The sequence below is a fragment of the Aulonocara sp. 'chitande type north' Nkhata Bay genome, linkage group LG14 (genome assembly GCF_057382095.1).
Source record: "Aulonocara sp. 'chitande type north' Nkhata Bay isolate Kocher_YH1m ecotype deep benthic linkage group LG14, A_spYH_male_GT1.1, whole genome shotgun sequence".
Classification (NCBI taxonomy): Eukaryota; Metazoa; Chordata; class Actinopteri; order Cichliformes; family Cichlidae; genus Aulonocara; species Aulonocara sp. 'chitande type north' Nkhata Bay.
The window spans coordinates 32375096-32396291 of record NC_141357.1 but is presented as its reverse complement, the minus strand read 5'-3'; the positions used below and the strand labels follow the sequence as shown (position 1 = coordinate 32396291).

The window sequence follows — 21196 nt, the reverse complement described above, 5'->3', positions numbered from 1 at the left end:
GAGTTTTCAGTTAACCACTCATTCACTACACTTCACCTATATATCAGTGCCTTACTTCACGGCCGTCTGGTTGAGCGATGTAATCTGCCATTTTTGAGAGCATGTCTTGGTTTTGACCTTCAACAAATCTTTCTGTACAAGGCAGTCTGAGAAACTGTAACAAGTGATATGGCAGGTTCCCATTTATCCTCATTCATCAATCTTTACACGTGTTTACATTTATATGTAGCTGATGCAGACAAAGTGTCTTTTCATCATAAGTTCAATGTCTAACAGTATGTAACATTCAAATCTCCACGGCAGGTACAGCATAATGGAGGAGTAGAAATAGCAGGGATGTGTTTGCTTTCAAATCACGCTAAAAAGATCTTGAAAAATATATAATGTCTAATCAGGACGATGTTAATCACAGTAAATTTAAATGGTATAAAGAACAAAAGTAAATTGGTTCTGTGGTTTTGGTTTATGGTTTTTAATATTACACAGCATGTCCATTTTTACTACTACTTTATATGAGTAAGTAATCACATTGTCATTTAGTTATATTGTGGAAACTCTTCAACACTTTTTTCCCCCCACCAATTGAAAATGACACTGTATCAAAGTGACTGAATAAACGTGAATTAACTATTACCTCTCAGTTTCAGACATTCACCAGCAAGTCTGTTAGGTACGCTTATTCAACTGTGTTTTAACACAAATGTCTAATTAGCCAATTACATGGCAGCAAGTCAGTGCATTTAGGGAGGGTCAGACAACCTGCTGAAGTTCAAACTGAGTATCAGGGGAGATTTGAGGGACTTTGACCGCAGCATGGCTGTCTGTGCCAGACAGCTTAGTATTTCAGAAACTGCTGATCTGCTGGGATTTTCCCACATAACCATCACTAGGGTTTACAGATAGTAATCTGAAATGATAAAAATTTTCCAGTGAGTTGTAGTTCTCTGGGGAAAAATGTGGTGTTAATGCAATAGGTTATAGGATAAGGGCTAGGAGAAAAGTCTGCAGGAGAACATTTCTGAATGCACAACACATCAAACCTTGGAGCAAATGCATTACAGCAGCAGAAGAGCACACCGGATACTACTCCTGTCAGCTAAGAACAGTAAACTGAGGCTACAATTCACACTGGCTCAACCAAGACTGGTCAATAGAAGACCAGAAAAAAGTTGTCTAATGAAACTTTATTTAATTGCTGAAACATTCAGATGACATGGTCAGAATTTGTCAAAAACCTGGATACTTATTAAAAAGTTATAAAAACTATACAAGTACCTGGAGTAGTTAAAGAGACGGCTGTCCCACAAGCTGTGCACCCCTCTGGGTGGAGAATGGAAGAAACATGAGTCGGATCCATCAAACCGATTTAAGCCATCTTCCGTGTTCTTGGACGCGTGGCTGTGAACGACATCCAGGAGCACCATAATCCCCATTGAATGAGCCACATCAATCAGCTGCTTCAGCTCATCTGGGGTCCCATAGCGGCTACAAATGAACACACACATTCAGATTCACATTAGGTTACTACACAAGCTTAACCCTGAAGTTTAGGTTGATTCAAAATTGCCACTCAATGAAAATCATCCAAGTTACAACTGGAATATGTCAGACTAACCTTTTTCCCCCCTATAATTGGACCATTTTGAGCACATAACTAACAGCATGCACATATGCAAACACAAGCTTAAAAAAAATTCAAGGACCTAAATTACATATATTTTCTGAGTTGTTTCAATTTCCCTAACAATAAACCTGTCAAGCAGATCTTAACTCCCACTCAATGGTTTTATTCTTTCTAAAATTGCTGTCACATTGACAAAAGGCCCATTTAAGACTAAGTGCAAACCAACACTGAATTTATATTTTCATTAAAATGTTTGCAATTCAAATAATCACAACAGCATTGAGCAGTATATTATTGTACAAGCATAGCCGCTTTGTCTAAAGTGAGCTTTTGTCATTTGATAGATGTTTTTATATTAACCTTTTCTACAGGACATCTACAGTAAAGTCAGTGGAATTCTCAGGACACTGAAAAACACAACTGTATGTGTACGCATCCATAACCCACACCTTATATTATCCAATCTCTAACATCCCATCCTCCCAACAATCATCATATCAGCTTCCTTTAAAAATAAAAATAAAAATAGGACACATAGTGACAGGATTATCCTGCTTTCCGGTATTCAACCACTGAGGTTTTAAATGACACTAAGCGATCAATCAAGGGTGAAATTACAATATATATAACTATGCCCTACTCTGAGCAAGGAAGGAGGATCTCTGAAAGAAGATAAAGACTCAGACTAGTCCACCTTTATCTACGACTCTCCCCACTCTGTGGATTAACAGAAAATGTATTTACAGAGAGATTATTGCTGGTGTCAGACTTCCTAACCTTGATTTGAGGTGACTGAGTTGAGGAGAAAGTTGCTCACTCAGTTTGTTTTTGTGACACTCATTCAACCCTCAAAATAAAACATCAACAACTTTAAAACATTTTGCAGCCGCTTTAAAGATAAAATACATTCAGGTGGTAAAGTGTGATACTGGATACCTTAAAGCTGAAATCTTTTAGAGTCTGTCTTTCAGATATTTTACTGGTTCACAATTTTACTCCCAGTATGATTACACTTCCTCTTTCTTTTTAATTGACAAATATATTAGAAGAAGGACTTCATTTATATATATATGTATATATATATATATATATATATATATATATATATATATATATATATATATATATATATATATATATATATATATATATATATATATATATATATATATATATATATTTGTCTATTCTTTTAATGCAGTAGTATTGCATTTGATATATACTCACTTTGGTTGTTTTTCTCCTTAAATCTGCTTTATGAAGGTAGCATGACAGAGATTTACTCCGATTACACAAACATTATGTAGGAGAAAGTAACGGAACATGGGTATTGATTTGTAAATAACTGGACATGATAATATTATACTACACTGTATTTCTAACCAACTAGGCAGCGGATTTATTTATCTTGGCAATACTTTCTTTGAAGATATAATTAATTTTGGGGTCAACTTGAAAGAGAGACAGTGTAATGTAAAATGTGCAAAAATTAGACCAGATTTTAAATAATATTTGGATGCAGACTACTGTATGATGTGATGTTTAGAATCCCCAAGACATTTTGTGAAAGTTTGACTCTATTTGACCCTGAAGAAGTGGTCAGAGGTCTAAAGTATTGTGAAATTTCAAACCCCAACATATCATTCCCTATAACACGACACTGCATCTACAGCTTTTATCAGAATTCCAGGCCAGCCGAGAGATATAATCTCTGCAGCGTGTCCTGGGGCTTCCTCCCGTTGGGACATCCCCAGAACACCTCAACCAGAAGGCACCAAGGAACATCCTTGTCAGATTCCAGAACCAACTCAACTGGCTCCTTTTGATGTGGAGGAGCAGCGACGGCTCTACTCGGAGCCCCTCCTGGATGTCCGAACCCCTTCCCCCATCTCTAAGGGAGAGGCCAGCCACCCTTCGGAGGAAACACATTTCCGCCGCTTGTATATGCGATCTCGTTCTTTCGGTCACTACCAAAAGCCCGTGACCCGAGGGTAGGGATGTAGATCGACCAGTAAATTGAGAGCACTTTTACACTCAGCTCCTTCTTCACAACGACCGACTGGTACAGCGTCCGCATCACTGCAGCCGTAGCAGCAGTCCGACTGTCGATCTCCGGCTCCCTTCTCTATTAGAATTCCTTCAAACCTCAAGCTATCATGTTTATAGACAGAATGATGACACGCTACCAAAAACATAACCTCCTTGGCAGAGACAAGTACCTTGTACAAAATACAATATATATATATAAAACTAGTGAAATGATGGCATTTACCTGGAAGCAGCAAAGAAACTTGTAATCTGATATCCAAAGCTTGCATAGTAGGCATGCTCCATGATGGCCATCAGTTGAATACAGTTGTAACCTGGACCAAGAGAGGAGACACTGCAATTATCATATTACAAATTTCATCCCCATTTCATGCCTTAAAAAGCATATTATACCAGATTAAACAGCTAACCTTATCTAGCTGTTGTGAAACTATTAAAATATTCATCAAAAAAAACATGTGTTTGGTGTGTATGGCAGTGGGATACACTGTGCTTATTTGTTCCTTATTTGTATTTGGATAGCTTAATTTCCCTGCAGTAACTAGAGGGGTTATTAATTTTGCAAATCTTCATCTTCTTTTCTAATGATTAATTTTAATAAACCCCTGCTGTTCAGCTTGTATTTCAAACATCATTTAAAAATGCAAATAATTCTTATGATGTGTGGGTTGGTTGGCCACACAGAATAAGACACGCTTAGAAAAATTCTCTGAAACGTCTCTCTTTTTGTGTTTTGGCCACTATTTGGTACAGAAACAATCTGGAAATCTTTAAGAGTTGATACTATTTGACCTGTGTCAGTCACACTGTATGTATGAGCTCCAGGCATTTCCTTTTTGACACAAGCTCCAGTATCCTAAAGACAAGCTGTGGCAACAGGGAAACACTAGCTATCAGTCAGGAGGTCATATACCACAAAACAACCTACAAAAACTGCCTCTATGAATAAGAGAACAACAGGCTTTTAAACTGCCACTGAGGACTCTAGAGGGAGGCCCTGCGGTTTTCACTGTTGTATTGAACAGATTTATTTATATATATCTCTTTTCAGGCTAGAGAGAAAGGAAACAAAACTTTGCCTTCTGAAGGATTGTGACAAAGCGCTGGGGTGAGAGGAAGTTTCTTTTTTTTTATATATATATATATATACTCTCTTTCAGTCAAGAAAATGAAATGGCAGGTAAAGTCACCGTCACTAGAGACTGTGGAGTTTAGCCTCCTGGAGAATCCTTATTGTATAGAACCCCTCAGTTGCTGCAGCAGTTACTCTGCCAGTTTCCTTATCCGCCAAACAAGATGACACAACCGAGAAATTGGACTGATCACATTTCTCTTGGTCTGCTGTGTCAGTTGTGTCTGTACTTTTAACGATGTCAGTGCAGCGTGGCGTTCCTGAATGCAAAATAACACCAACGCTCATAGGGGTAGAGAAGCAAAATGGGTACTTCTTTCATAAGGTTGCAGCAACGTTTGAACGCTACTCTTAGTTGAGATAACTTGAAAATTAACTACTTAAAAATTAGTGAAAAATATACATTTGCATGATGTTTTAGGTCATATACATAAGATCATAAGCAAAATATAGGGTTGCTCGGTGACTGCGTTTAATTTTTTTCTTTGTTGTCTTAGACCGAGTTCAAGTAGTTGCAGTGACCAACTTTCAATCGTAAGGCGATAGCACAAGTCAATTGGTGAAAGGCAACCTCTCTCCAGACACTTGCAACCTGACTACAATCACTCTTAGACAGACTGACAACAGTTTGTAAATAATTGTTGTTTAATTTATAAAAGCAGAAATTGACAGCACGTTGCAATCAATCTGAGTCAGTCTGCACCAGTGAGTGCAGATGCATATCACTGCAATAACGACATGACAGGTTGTCAACATTGTCAATATTTCTTTGTAAAATCAAGGTTGCCAAGTGCCTGTGTCATTTTGCAGTTACATCCCCGTCCTGCAAAAACCACGTTACCATCTGAATAGAAATGTTTCAATTTTGGGCTCAAATCTTTGAGATTTTAGATGGACTAACTATGAGTAGCTAATATAAAATTCTTTTCCATATAAATTTTTGTATATGTAGACAGAAACCAATTTACAACAGACCAAAGAAGATCAATTTTTGCTGATTTATCACAGTTAATCATGGTATTTTCACAGATAGGTGGCACTACTGACAGAGACTGACTCAGTCTTATTGCCGTTTTACTCCCATCTCGATGCACCAAAGTTGCTTTGCAGACAGAGACTGACTGAATGGTTAAATATCTGGTCCCTGACTTCGAAGAAACCTTCTCAAAGGCAATGAAAATGCAAGCTAATTATACACGGTGGGAATAATTTTGGACATACTGCGGTCTCCAACCACTATAGTCTCATGTGTGAATGTACCCCATTGGAATTATTTTTCCAGTTCAAGTAAATGCACATTACTTATTAGGTAAACCTGTGAGTTTTACATTGAATTAATCAGAAGCCCGAGGAATGAAACACACACACTTACACATACACTGTTAAAGAAAATCTGTCAGGGAAAAAATGCTTAGGGGCAGAGGCAGGCAGATAGCGTTTCTCTAGTATTGACTTTGTGAGTCATGAGTATGAAGAAAAAAAAAAACCCAAGTTGTCATACTTAGAGCCACAACTGCTGTGCAGTTTGGCTTGTGCTGTGGAGCCCCTTTTACAGAACACGATCCACTGGTCAGTGATCCCTTTAGGTCATACCAGTAAACAGGATGTTGACTTGCTGATGTGGTATCATCTAGACAGTGTGACAGGTCTGCCACAGAAAATACTGTTTCTGGTGGAACAGTGGTACTCACAGTTGTACGACATGTCTGCTATGTTATGGACTAGTGGTGACAGTTACTAAATAAATAGATATTAAAAACCCCTCAAATGTTTTGTTTCGCCCACGCTGTCGGCTCAGAATTGACATGTATGCAGGTATGTGACCTCTATACATTACTTTCTGTTCTTGGCTGGAGAACATACGAAATATTTTCGAGTTGAAAAGCTCTTACTGACTGTTAGAAGAATGGGATCACAGCATGATGGCTGCTGTAGACGTCTTACAGACTTAAAGAGCTGAAGGATCCGGCAAAGAATAATCTTGTAGAGCTAGGGTTTTTCCATCTCACATCTTACCCAAGTCTTTTATGCGAGGCAGCACATTGGTTGTGAAGTTGTTGTATGAGGCGATCTTCTCCTCTGGAGAGCCAATTCCCACATGAGATTCGTATATTCTCAGGCTCGTGGGCTTCCTGGGTCGAGGGTGGATATGCTGAAGAGGTAACCAAAACGTCATGCACAAAATCATAACAGAGTCTGGGGCTTTTCCCCCCTTCTAGAAACTACATCTGTTGAGCGCTTATGATCCATAAAGACAAAGTGTGGGTTTTTGCACAAATATCTCATCGCCGAGATGAATAGCTGCACACACGTAAAACAATAAAAATATTTATGATTCATGCTAGCAGTGTTACACAACAGGAGAAGCATTTCTTTTTATACATAGTGCCCATTTCCTGATGGCTACCCACCAAGCCTTGTGAACACAGCATTTCAAGTACATGATTGAACTACTTGTAAATAAAACAAATATACTGCCAGTAAGAGGGCCCCTCTAATTAAAATGGTGCCAAATAACAAGTGATAAAGAAGGCAAGGTGGCCTTTAATAGCCTCTTAGTGTTTTGCTTGTTCACTCTTGGGCTAAGGACATCAAGTAGCATTGAGACACATTCAGCCTCACTCAAATCAGCAGCATCGAGCACCCACATTAAGAATGGCCACAACAGCTTTGCATATGAGAGGCAAAGCTGATTTACAATGACTGTTCCTCATATCGAGAAGAAATGGTGAATGTAGAGGGTAGCACCACATAAACTGTGGTTTTAGTAACACAATATTCAATGATTAACATCATCTCAAAGCTTTTTTAAAAAAATAATCATAATAATTAAGGGGATGAGCTGTTTTAAAAAATGATAGACATTTAATTTTCATTTCCTGGCACTCACTATTTGTTATACTTAGTACTGCAACAAGACACTGATCATCTCTGTACATGAAAAAAAAAAAAAAAAAAGCAGCTCGAGCTCCAAAGCTGGTAGTAACTAATACAACATGGAAATGAAAAACACTGAATGTGCAGGTGGTTTTCATGCATCTATTTTTTCTTTTTTTTAGGCAAAAGTCATTTTTAAAGGATATTTTGTAACTTACAATGTAAGGCTGAGGGGGATCCCAGTGAACCCAGTCGTAGATGATGGCTTTCTCCTCCCTGGTCACATATTTTGCCCAAGGCGAGATCCGGTAAAGACGCTGTCCCTCCTTTGTGTGAACCACCACCTGGGAAAATAAGACAAATGAGTTTTACGTTACAGCAAGGGCACCTAAACAATGACAGGGCATTGAAGAAAAGAAAAAAATTGGGTGGGCATGACAGTCACTTTGCATAAGCGACATGGACATCTAATAAGCAGACAGATAACAGACACCACAATGCATGCTGAGGTGTCTACATTCTGGATTAAAAACCTACAGAAGGGGATGAAGGATATCTGTATGTAATCTAAAATGAAATGGAAAAGACAAAGCTACAGAGAAGTCAGGGGAAAAAAGTAGAAAGGATCAGCAAAGCACAGTCAGAGGCCTCAAAAGGTCTTCTTTGTTTGCTGCATGATGCAGCCCCTGGATGTATTTGATATTAAAGTCAGTATTTATTTACATCTGTTAGCCATGAAATGCTTACATCATAAAACTGTGCTGTTGCTCCCTATCCATTATAAAGAAAGATGGTGCAAACTGTTGATGAAAACTGCCTCTTTTCCAGAAAGCCAGTTCCTACTCTCCAATGCCAAATTCACAGCTTTAAAAGTGTTATGCATGGCTCTCTGGGAGCACTGCAGACATGGCACGATGTAGGGGACAGAAAGCCACAGTACAGTATTGACTAGAAAACTTGTTGCAGTAAATTTGGCTTCAGTGGTGATTTATGCCGTTGTATTTTGAGGGGTGCAGCTCTTTAATTGGTTTTAACAAAGCCACAGACCCATGTTGAGAGGGGATTTGAGCCAGGGAGCAATTTAGAAAAATAGGAAATCTAAATCATTATCCTTTGCCTCTCATCTATTATGTCTGCAATTCGGGATTGGAAGGGGGTAAAATAAATATAGTTTGGAAATCTGACAAGTTACTTTGCCTCCATCAGTCAAATAAGAAAGGAGAAAGCCAGCGTGAGAGTTGGAAAAACCCACCAAGAAATCGATCCTGTAGTGTTTCCCACAGTATGTGTTCACCCTGTTTTGTCCCCTGCAGAAACAGGCATTATAACCCAACTAATTCTGGCTACTGTTGTGAAGTAATGACTGTTCCAATGCCACCTGCCTGTGAGCTGTTGGCCAGACTCCCCTCTGGGGTTTTTTCATTATGGCCAGGCCACCTGGGGTTAGCTGCCTGGCTCCCCTTATGACATGCTTCACAGTTTATAGGATTAGGAAAAGATAGTTGGATAAATGGACTGGCATAAAGCCTGACAGAGCAGTGGTCCTTCACACAAATTGGCCAGAATTAGGCACATTAAAGAAAAATCAGATGGCTGGTAAGGCTGAGGGGTGCATAAACAGGAAAAACAACTAAGAACTGGGCAATATACAAGTTAGGTGTGGACAGAAAAGCATTTTTGATCGGTTAGATAACGCTTCTGTTCGTTCTCTACGGTCTTGCATAGTTGCATCATAAATGGCCCATGGTAAATACTGTACCCACATAAGGACACTGCTTGTTTATGGAGACAAATTGGGCACTGAACAAAGGGGATGGAAGGGCAAGCTGCTCTACATGAGAGTGATTGGAGCTAGGCTTGTGCTTCCACGAGGGAGTGCTGTGGAACTAATTCTAAAGTGGGGCTCACAGCAAGACAGCTATTCATAGGCAGCGGGGGTGCACAACGAAAGGCCAGGTGCCAGCGTTTCCATCTGCTTCTTATCGTCCTTAGACTGACCTCCGCTGACAATGGGAGCCGGGCAGCCTGTCCAGGGCGCAGGAGTTTGCCAACGATGACCCGGTCCCAAGGAGAGTGCCGCGGCGATGCCATCCACTCCATGCCTGGCATCTCATTTCTGGGTTATTTCTCATCCACGCTGTTTGTTTGGGAGACAATGCATAATGGGAGGGTGCATTTTTGCATTTAACCCTGATGAATTATTTACTAGAGCTTAAAACCAATCATGTACACCCACTGTGGACTGTGTTTTGCGCCGAACAAACGGGGCACAATGTCCTGAGGGATACCCGCAACAGATGGGAGCAGAAATAAAAGCCATCAGTTGGGCTCCTCAGGTGTGTCTACTCTCCACTGTGCAGATTGTGTACATACAGTAATCTCCCTTCTGCACTGTGAGTATGACATGTTGTTGATGGCGACACGCCAGGTTTTCACTTGGTTCATAAGACACCACACATGACAGGGAATCTCCCACGAACATTATAGTGACAAGTCCCTGTGCCACTGAGGCAAGATGACACCTACTGAAAGTGTGAAAATAAGCATGAAGATGTTTTGTTCTCTACCTTGAGTTTAGAGTTATGATCCACAGCTGGAGAGTTGTCATGCTTGGGTGGAAGAATCAGTTCCCACTTGCCAAATTCTTTCTTCGTGTAGCGGTGGGAGAATTTGTCCCAGCCATCTATAGGAGAAACAGACAGCATTTACACACATCACTCTAATTGGTTTGCAATGTGGACACAAACATGAATTCTAATAAGCTGCAGCTGGAATAAAGAAAGTTGCATACAGTGGAAAGAAAATGTATATCTGTCTTTTTTTTGGATCTCTTTGGCTTCTTTTGCCATGAACTGGTCACAGACCTGTAGGAGTAGCTGGATTTTCTTCACATTAAATTATCTGATTCCTGGATTTTTAAATGAACAAGTTTGAAAAACATGTCACAATTTTGTATGTGTCATTTGTTCCAGTGTAAAGAATTCGTTTTCAGTCTCAAATTGTTTATTTGTATAACATTAGAAGTCTTAGGAAGCTAAAAATGCATCATATTAGAGGTTAGCTTTTTTGGGAAAAAATACATTTTTTCAAATGATTGGGGAAAGTAAAAACAAGGCAAAAAGATAGTACTGTGCAAAAGTCTTGAACAACTTTTCTCACACACACACACACACACACACACACACACACACACACACACACACACACACAGAGAGCCAGCCTTTCTTGGAATCTTTTTCTTGTAATTTTTATTCTTCAGTCCCAAAACGTTGATGGGTATTTAGTTTTTTTTTAACTTAACATTTAACTATGAATCATTCAGGCCTTTTCTTTTTAAAGCACCAAACTCAACTAAAGGGATGAACAAGCATTGTGTCTGCAGACAACTTAGCAAAGAGCCAAATTTAAATATATCTTTAGACACTTTGATACTAGCTGCCTGTCTTGAAAAGACATCAGTTGTTGTGATTTCTTTAGGTGAATCTTTGAAAAACTCCAAAGATACCACAGTTTGACGTGCATAAAACAGAATTTTCGCACCAACATGGTGATTTCCAAAGAGCTGTTAGCTGTAAACATGGCATCTCTCTGGGTGGTTGCCTTGTGTCACGTTAAAAAAATATGAGCAAACAAGATGCATTTCTTGCACTCCATTTGTCTTGACAATACTTTTTAAAGATATAAAGCATTTCAGGATTAACTTAAAAGAAAGGCAGACGTGAAATATAAGAGGAGATCAGAGGTTAAATGGAACATGTTTGGATGCAAACTATAATGCGAATCCCCATACAACAGTATAATTTCCTAAGTGTCACCAATACCAACAAAGGCAGCAGAATGTAGAGCATAGTTTTAAAGATAAAAGGCCTTTTATGAAAGTTTGACCTTATTTGAGCCTGAAGAAGAGGTTAGAGGTCCAAAGTAATGTGACATTAAGAATTCCAACATGTCATAGTTTCACATATAGCATTATTATCACTTTTACCTCAAGATCATTCTATTGACCTTGAGGACAGGTCAAACGTCAAATGTGACACATTTAATCTGTATACGGTACTTTGCATTGGTTGATAACGCATACCATTATTTGTAAGACTCATAGTTTCTAATTATAAGGTTATAAACTTTATTCAACCAATAAATCGTTCAAAAATTTTCAGGCCCTCCTGTTTACAGACAGAAAAAAAATGACACCCACACATGCACATACAACCAAAAACAAGAAAAGCAGAGGGCAACACAAGAAGTGGCAGGCCTAAAATCCTATCTATGACTGGTGAGCAATATCTGAAAGTCATGTCCTTACAAAATAGGATAAAACACAGCAAAGACCTGACACAAAAAACCAGAGAGATGCAAGTGGCCTTTCAACTGATCCATCATCACAAATAGTCTCAGTGGAAGAGTGGCTGTCAAGAAGCCATTCTTAGGGAAACCCAGAGAAGAGGCTGAAGTGGGACAAATTACACAAGAACTGGACTTGACTGGAAATGTGAACTTTTTGCTTCAAATTGTGGTCAATGAACAATGACACCACACACACAGGCAACACGAAAGTGGAGCCGAACAGAGACACCAACAGACATGAGATGGCCTCAACTACTGAAGCAGTGTGGGATCCTCTTGATGGAGAACAGAACAAAAGGAAGCCAACATCCAAAGAAGGAGCTGGTGTAGTGAGTTCCTGAAGACTCCTTAAAGAAATGACAAGAAAGCTTGCCTAAGAAAGCTCAGCCTGTGCTGAAGAATAAAAGTGGTCAAACCAAATATTGATCCATTTTGCTTGTGGTCTTTTTAAAATTATTATTGTTATTATCGCTTTTGTGAAAACAGCATCTTATAGCAGACTTTTCATTCTACAGAAGAAAGACACTGAAAATCCATGTGTCCTATATGTCTGTGCTTTATTTAACCACTAGGAGGCACAATGAGAAATTTTAGTCAGACCACAGGGTGTTTCATTAATTTTAATAGTAAATATAACAATTAGCAGTTTCAGTCTTCCTTATTACTGCAGTGTGTTGCCACTTTGCCTTGTGCTAACAACAGCTTGTAGTTGTAGTCATCACTGTGGCTTTTGTTCCATTTCAATATCCCCCCCTGTGGTCCAAACACCACTTTATTTCTCTGACTTGTACAATCTGTCTTTGCACAATTTATCCCCCCCACTCCCACCCCGCCCTCCAAACTCTCTTACATAATTGTGCTTTTTTTTCCCTCCTCCCTCCCTTTTTTGTTTTGTTTTTTTCCCCCAGCACTGTTCTCCAGTATCTTGTGACTTTTGCGACACCGAGTAAAAGCAGCAGGCTCAGTCATCTAAAAGAAAAACTGATAAAACACCACTTCACTGCTCACTGAATTTTATCTCTGAGACAACAACAAAAAGGCATATTCATAATGTGCCGATTCCACACTCACAACTGCCACTGACTGAGGAACACATTAGGACACAAAACATTTATTGAAAAGTGACCACCTCGGCATGTCATTTTAGGATGTTTTATTCTGTAAACCCACATCTTCTTGTTATTCATGAGCAATAACAGTTGCAGGATAGAGAACAAATCAAAAGAGATGCTCGAGAAGTGACCGGATACTGCAGCAACACTTTCCACAGGGAGGCCAAGTCATATTTTTTTAACAATTTATTTATCTCGCTTTTCTTAAACTCCTCTGAAAAAGAACAAACAAAAAAAAAAACAGTGCATTATGCACCCAACCTGCACCATATTCATGACTAGGGCTACTGGGGTGTTTCCACATTTACTATGAAACTGAAATCAAATAATATAACTGAGCCGTGTCAAAATGTAATCTCTCACAGAATTGAATGTTGGAATTGGGCTGCTGCCCAAGGTCCTGGGAAGATAATTAAAGAAGGAAACGGAACAGAGGAACTATGGAAAGAGGGGGTGGCAGAGACAGAACTAAGTAGTAGAGCAGGGCGATATGACCAAAAATATTTATCGCGATATACATTTGAAAATTTGTGATAATGATATAACTGACGATATAATTGACACTAGACAAAATACTTTACAACTCCACAATTATATTCGTTAAAAAAAAAAAAAAAACATCAATGTATTTTCACTTAAACAAGCAGCTGTTTTTTTTCTGCATTAAAGTTGTATAAAAACGTAACAGTGCGAATGTAAATTCCTTGCTGACAGTTTAACCAAAAGGCATTTCCAGTGGAAATTGGCCGACACATCCTCAGCATAACCATGTACAGGGAGTGCAGAATTATTAGGCAAATGAGTATTTTGTCCACATCATCCTCTTCATGCATGTTGTCTTACTCCAAGCTGTATAGGCTCGAAAGCCTACTACCAATTAAGCATATTAGGTGATGTGCGTCTCTGTAATGAGAAGGGGTGTGGTCTAATGACTGGACTGATGAAATGAGAGTGAGTCTTGATGGGCCAGATGGATGGGCCCGTGGCTGGATTGGTAAAGGGCAGAGAGCTCCAGTCCGACTCAGACGCCAGCAAGGTGGAGGTGGAGTACTGGTTTGGGCTGGTATCATCAAAGATGAGCTTGTGGGGCCTTTCCGGGTTGAGGATTGAGTCAAGCTCAACTCCCAGTCCTACTGCCAGTTTCTGGAAGACACCTTCTTCAAGCAGTGGTACAGGAAGAAGTCTGCATCCTTCAAGAAAAACATGATTTTTATGCAGGACAATGCTCCATCACACGCGTCCAAGTACTCCACAGCGTGGCTGGCAAGAAAGGGTATAAAAGAAGAAAAACTAATGACATGGCCACCTTGTTCACCTGATCTGAACCCCATTGAGAACCTGTGGTCCATCATCAAATGTGAGATTTACAAGGAGGGAAAACAGTACACCTCTCTGAACAGTGTCTGGGAGGCTGTGGTTGCTGCTGCACGCAATGTTGATGGTGAACAGATCAAAACACTGACAGAATCCATGGATGGCAGGCTTTTGAGTGTCCTTGCAAAGAAAGGTGGCTATATTGGTCGCTGATTTGTTTTTGTTTTGTTTTTGAATGTCAGAAGTGTATATTTGTGAATGTGGAGATGTTATATTGGTGTCACTGGTAAAAATAAATAATTGAAATGGGTATATATTTGTTTTTTGTTAAGTTGCCTAATAATTATGCACAGTAATAGTCACCTGCACACACAGATATCCCCCTAAAATAGCTAAAACTAAAAACAAACTAAAAACTACTTCCAAAAACATTCAGCTTTGATATTAATGAGTTATTTGGGTTCATTGAGAACATGGTTGTTGTTCAATAATAAAATTATTCCTCAAAAATACAACTTGCCTAATAATTCTGCACTCCCTGTATAATATCCACAAAACTTAAAAAGAGGTTATACACACTAGGGCTGCCACAAACGATTATTTTGATAGTCGACTAGTCACCGATTATTTATGCGATTAGTCGACTAATCAGATCATCATCCACTGGACGTAAAACTACAGCTTATTGCACCAGCAGCATCTGCTCTTATATAACTATCATTAGCTTACAGCTTTAAGCTTTTAAGGTGCTAACTAAAAATAAAGACAAGATGATAGTTTATTAAATTTTAATGAAATTTGCAGATTGTTCCGGTGAAGTTTAATAAACTCCTTGCTATCTAAAATATAACAGGACAACGGAGTAAATTCTCCAGCATCTCACACTTCTGATAATCAGCTGTCTGCTTGACGTTTATTCAGCTGTGTAAAAACTACAACTTTAATCTCAGACAAACCGATTTACTCAGGAACAAATAAAATACAAAAAAAAAAAAAAAAGCCAAACAACAACATTTTTAATTTATCTAAGTGACTCATATATTTAACCTGAGTAGCGAAAGACGGCGGTGGGTTTGAAAACAATTTGCCGGGAGTCCGGTGTTCTCACCGCGCTAGTGACCTAGCCCCCGGCTAGCTATCGAGCTAGTGGGTAACAGACGTCTCCGAAAACGTCGGAGCGCTTTTGAAAATATGTGGTGTCCTGATAAACTGAGCCAATATTTGAGGTTTACACAGCTACATTCTCGCCTGAAAATATGTTAAACGTTTATTTTGTGACCCAGAAAGAATAATAAGAGTAATATTAAAACTAACTAGCTGCCGCCATTGTTGGAAACTAAGCTGGGCCGCGCTATGAATTCTGGGACACAGCTGCTTCTTCTTCTTCTTCTTCGGGGTTTAACGGCAGCTGGCATCCTTGTACATGCAGTGCTGCCATCTTCTGTTTCAGTCCGTTATTACACTCTTAAATCCTGCTACTTATTCCTGCGTCTTTTGGGATCTTACAAAGCTTCAAACGACGCGTCGACTATTAAATCAGTCGTCGACGATTTTGATAGTCGACGTAATCGTGACTAGTCGACAAATCGTGGCAGCCCTAATACACACACACAATAAGTAATATTATGTTGAAGCACAGTACGTATCACTCTGCGAGGCTCCTGCCTACGATAGCCGTAATGCTCCGACAATCCATCAAGCGGTGCGGCTTCGTAGCTTAGCAAAGTCGTACTAAAACATTTGACAGATTTTCGAGCGCCGTGTACCACATAAAATCGTTTCAAGGTCAGTAAACACAACCAGAATTCATACATAAGGCACACGGGATTATAAGGGGCACTGTCGATTTTCAGAAAAATCAAAGGATTGATTGGGGGAGAGACAGGGACCAATAATAATAATATTACTAATAATAAAAATAATGGTTGTGAAAAACACTTGAGAGACGAGAGCTTGTCTCAGTCAATCATCTTAAGGATGATACAACGAAACAATGTTGCTCTATTTTCCCACTACATCCATTAACTAAAAATAAAATCCGAAAGTCCATTAAATTACTTCCAAAGTTGGGACCAGAGGGAATAGAGATTTCAGTGCAAACACAGAGGTTGCACTCTCAACAACTTTGCAAGCGATGATGAAATAACTAGCTGCTAAAATATTAACAAACACTCCCAACATTCAAAAGCTACCCTTCAGTATGCAAGTTTATCCTGTGTAATCAATATCTTCCACATTTCCAACTCCCATGTCGGCTGTTCAAAAGTGATGATACTGTTGAAACACGGCACACTGTGTTTTCTTAATTTCTTGCCCTTTTGTGTTCAGGAGCGCAAAAATGTCAAATTTTTTATTTAATGCACTATGGAGACATGCAACCTTTCGCTCTGCACTGAAATCTCTTCTCTTTTGGGGGGAGGGGGTGTCAAACTGTTTATGCAGCTTCAAATTAATTTGCATTTTCTGTATTTTAATGTTATTTAGAAAATGATTGCTACTGTAGAAATTTACCAGCTTCACCTATGTTTTTTATTTTAAGGATAATGAGGATTTCTGCTGGGAGTAAAGCAGATTCCCCAGCACACATGAAGCACTGAAAAAGAAATAGCATTAAAGTGACAGTGACAACTTTCCACCTTAAGGGTGTCCACATCCACATTGTGTCAAGAATTATACACAGCAAGAAAGTACACTAAGCTTAAAGGAAACAAACTCTGATATCACATGCACAGCACCCTGGTGTCACAGACAGAACAGACGGTTCTTCTCAAGCTACTTACTGAAGTCGCCTGTAAGGAAGAGGGCTTCTGCAGCTGGAGCCCATTCTTTAAAATACAGGCTGTTGTCAGGCCTTCGCTGCACACCGAAGGTATTATAACTGCGTGTGAACTGGTCAAAGCCTCCCTCAGCCTCTTCCAGCAGGAAAAGTTGCTTCTGTAGCAACTCATACCTTCAAAGCACAGAGAACACATAAAAACATGCATGAATGAAAGTCCTCCAGTTAATGTACCATTTGATGATTATATCTGATATTATACAGTATATTATGCTGAATAGATTTCAGGAATTCTGCACAGAATAACTTGCAACTGATTTTTCCTCCCATTGCATCAAGCTGTCTCCTCTGCTTCTACTTCAGCGGGCATGTTCCCTTTTTTTCTCCACACTAACTTTCTCTGGATCGAATCAGCTGTGGATTTATAATAAATCTGAGGTTAATTCCTTAAAAACTTACCCATTTATCTCATTTGGGTTTTCTTTTAAAAGATTTTTCATTTTTATTAATGTTTAATCTCTGTAAGTGGAAGAATTACCGTTGTGTAACTTTTAAAATATGCAATAAAATCATTCTTGCGAAATTCATCACTGTGCAGTTATTATTTTTTATTTAACTGTGTATTCGTGTATATATTTATCTAATTATTTTTTTAGCTAGCTGTGTAACTGTGCACTAACCATGAGTAGCTCTCCTAATTTCTGCTAATTGTATTTTGAAAGGTACCATACAAAGGCTTTCTATTTCATTCTAGTGTCATAATTTACATATAAATAAAAACAAAACAAACAGAATATCATATATTATTTTATAAACATTTTCCAAGTTATATAAAGTAAAAGATCATTTGAAATTACATTGATTCAATTATTTACTTGTAAGTAGAGCAACACAAGAGCAAGGGCATGTAAACACACACAAAAAAAATCATCGCTAAGCACCAAATTATAAAATCAAAATCATACATAATTTCCTTAGTGATTGATAAAGTGTTCTGATTCTGATTCAGGTATGAGAAAATGAAGTCCCTCTGCTGTACTCTGTCGATGTTCAAAAATTCTTCTAAAAACAATCACAGTCAGAAGGTTTCACCATTCATTTGTGTTGCTCTACGCTAGATCATACATCATAACTGTTAAAACATTCTCTTATGCACTTCATGCATGTATCGATATGCATATGAAAGTCGTCCATAGAAGATATATTTGGGGGAGGGACCCAAAAAACAAGCACATTCAGCGGCTCATAATATTTCTGTGCTCACAAGGTTCCAAGGTCTACCCTCAGGATGCAAACCTGCCTCATAGCATCAAGAATGTGTGACTACAGACATATCCTGAGAGATAAACCTGTCCGTTACCTTCAACTGCAAAGGACAGACTAACTACTTTGCAATTTATCTCACTTGAGTTCCAGCAGCCAAGCCGGTGTCCATATCAGATCCCCTCCCGGTAAAGAAAGCCTCTTGCAACCAGCAGAGTTAAGTGCACTCCCTCCCCTATAGCCCTGAAGCCAAGCTCAGACTGGCCTATGAATGCCCTGGGGCTAGTGATGATGGGCTGAAGTAACAGCGCCATTTCTCAGCAGCTGCTCCCTGTGTTGAGCATAGTGGGTACAGACAGTGGTTGCCAAATGTAAACCTTTTAAGTCCAACGAACGCTGCCACATGCTTCCTTTGCCATTTTGTCACAGTTTCAAGAATATACTGAGAAAATGGACAAAGGATGGATTCACACTGTGGCAGTGCTTCAGTGCCACAGTATTAGAAGGCATGAAAGTCATGTCTGTTATCATTACTAATGGGTTCAAGGAGGTTGGAGCAGAGGGACTCAAGAGCCAAAATCCAGTAGTGTATGAATGCAGTCATCTTTTACATTGGTTCTACTTCAGATAAAAGATAGTGAGTTTGGTTGGATGGGTTAAAGGTACAGCAAAAACAAATGTTACTCTTATCAAATATAAATCAAACACATGCAGTATATCTCTCCTTTCCGCCCTGTGCATTTATCTAAAAATTGAGTTTGGATTAAGTTGTTAACTCTCCTCACCTCAATCCTCACACTGGCTTTATATTTCCATAAATATCCAAATGTTTTACATTAGTTGCAAATTCTACAGATTACTACAGTACTGGACTGCACATGGTATCCATAGTCAAAATTTGTCTGCGAAACATTCTACCATCTCCACCCACTTTTCTTCACTGTTAGCCATGAAGTCCTGAAGCTAGCAGATCAGAATCATGACTGCAAAACTAGCGGTCTCCCCACAACTTCTCTCTTCCTTCTTACATTCCCTGAAAACTAGATTATTTGTCAGACAATGAAAATATGTGTGTATTTTATATTTTCAATTGTAGTCAGATGTTTAACCTCCTAGGACCTGGCGTCCACATATGTGGACATCACATTTTGGGTTATTTAGACCAAAATACTCAATCTTGCTCTACAAGGGCCTGATATCCACTTACGAGGACATTATACTGCAACTGTTCTATCGAAATTTTAAATGAATATCTCATATGTGGCTCTCATTTTTCTTAGAAACAAAAATTAGGTTAAAAAAAAAAAAAAAAAAAAAAAAAAAAAAAAAATCGGGTAGTTCTTCGTTTTTACATTCATCAGGTCCCAATATGCCCAAATATCACAGAGAAATTAAAAATGCATGCCAAGGAAGAGTTCGGGTCTTAGGAGGTTAAAAAATATAATCATTATGCAATGTGATATATCTTATTAGTACTTGATCTCTTTGCATATTAAGAGCCATGAACCCAAATAATGCCGTTCTTAGCCCTTTGACCACAGTGGAAAGAAGCTGTACACTGTTAATATGCCCAAACTAACAAATTCTATATAATATTTAGTGAAGCTTAAAGTATGATATGAAAGAACACTGTTTACTAATCCACTCCTTTTACATAATGCTGGGGTCCATTATCAATACCAAAATATTGATTATGGACTAAGAGAGATGAGACAGACCTCTGGTACATGACTGAATTTTATAACAGGCTTCTCTATAGTGCAAAGCAATATTTCAGTTTCCGAGAGATACACCGCTGCTCATTTTGAGGTAGCAAACCACTAGAGACACTACTAATCCCTGTTGCTTGAAATTACAAAAGTGTTTTGTCCCGTCTCCCATTCAGTGGTAATAGAGCAGTGGGAGATTATAGATGTGAAGAACAGATTTCTGTCCTGGATCTCTTATCTTTTGGTTTAGATAACTTCTCTATCTACAAAGATATTGGAAAAGAAAAATATCCTGTGGCACAATTGAGAGATCACACTTACTGCAACACCACTTCATACAACAAAATTCTCATCCCCGTGTCAGATAACTGACAGTTTTAGACAGAAAACACATTTTCACTTAAAATATCAAGTTGGCCAAATATTCCTTAAAGGCTATAAGTTTGGTTTAAACTGCAAAGACAGAATATTCATTCATCAATGTTTGTTTAGAAAGTAACTATGTTGTTGCTATGTACAACTGCATAAGGACACCATAAGAATGATGTTATTTTTGTACAAGATGAGCAAATATGGATTAATTTAGAATATATGATATATGCATATCTGTGGGATATACATGGTTTAATTAACAGCAGGCATCTGTACCTAGTAGTCTTGTAGTAGTCTTCATTGGCTTTATTAAATTGCCTGCAACTTTAGAGTACTAACTGGTCACAACCAAAGTGAGTTCTAGGTATTAATCCATAACTTCATCAATCATCCATACCTAATAATGACTCCGGACACAAAGAAAAGATCAGTCAGAACCTTATGTTTAATACATTTCTGTAAATCAAATGTAATGTTTTAGAGTTATGTTCTCACTCTCACTGTCTTGGGAGGTGGTACTGACATAATGTTGCTGACAATCAGTTGACTTGGATGGTGATCACAGCCCTCCAGGGTCTTCTAGGCTACAAAAGCTTGTCAAAATAAACAGCCAAGCTTTTA

At 38.7% G+C, this 21196-nt stretch overlaps 1 protein-coding gene across 1 annotated transcript in view; it reads right to left on the bottom strand.

The window, feature by feature from the left end:
- The window catches only part of gbe1b (glucan (1,4-alpha-), branching enzyme 1b), a 99849-nt gene that overhangs the window by 69382 nt on the left and 9271 nt on the right, over window positions 1–21196 (bottom strand). Inside the window, exons 2-7 of the mRNA XM_086262123.1 lie at window positions 17236–17405; window positions 10250–10365; window positions 7901–8026; window positions 6822–6957; window positions 3897–3987; window positions 1276–1485 (exon numbers count right to left, since the gene is read on the bottom strand). Coding sequence (XP_086118249.1) covers window positions 1276–1485; window positions 3897–3987; window positions 6822–6957; window positions 7901–8026; window positions 10250–10365; window positions 17236–17405 — 849 coding nt within the window. The remainder of the gene's footprint in view (window positions 1–1275; window positions 1486–3896; window positions 3988–6821; window positions 6958–7900; window positions 8027–10249; window positions 10366–17235; window positions 17406–21196) is intronic.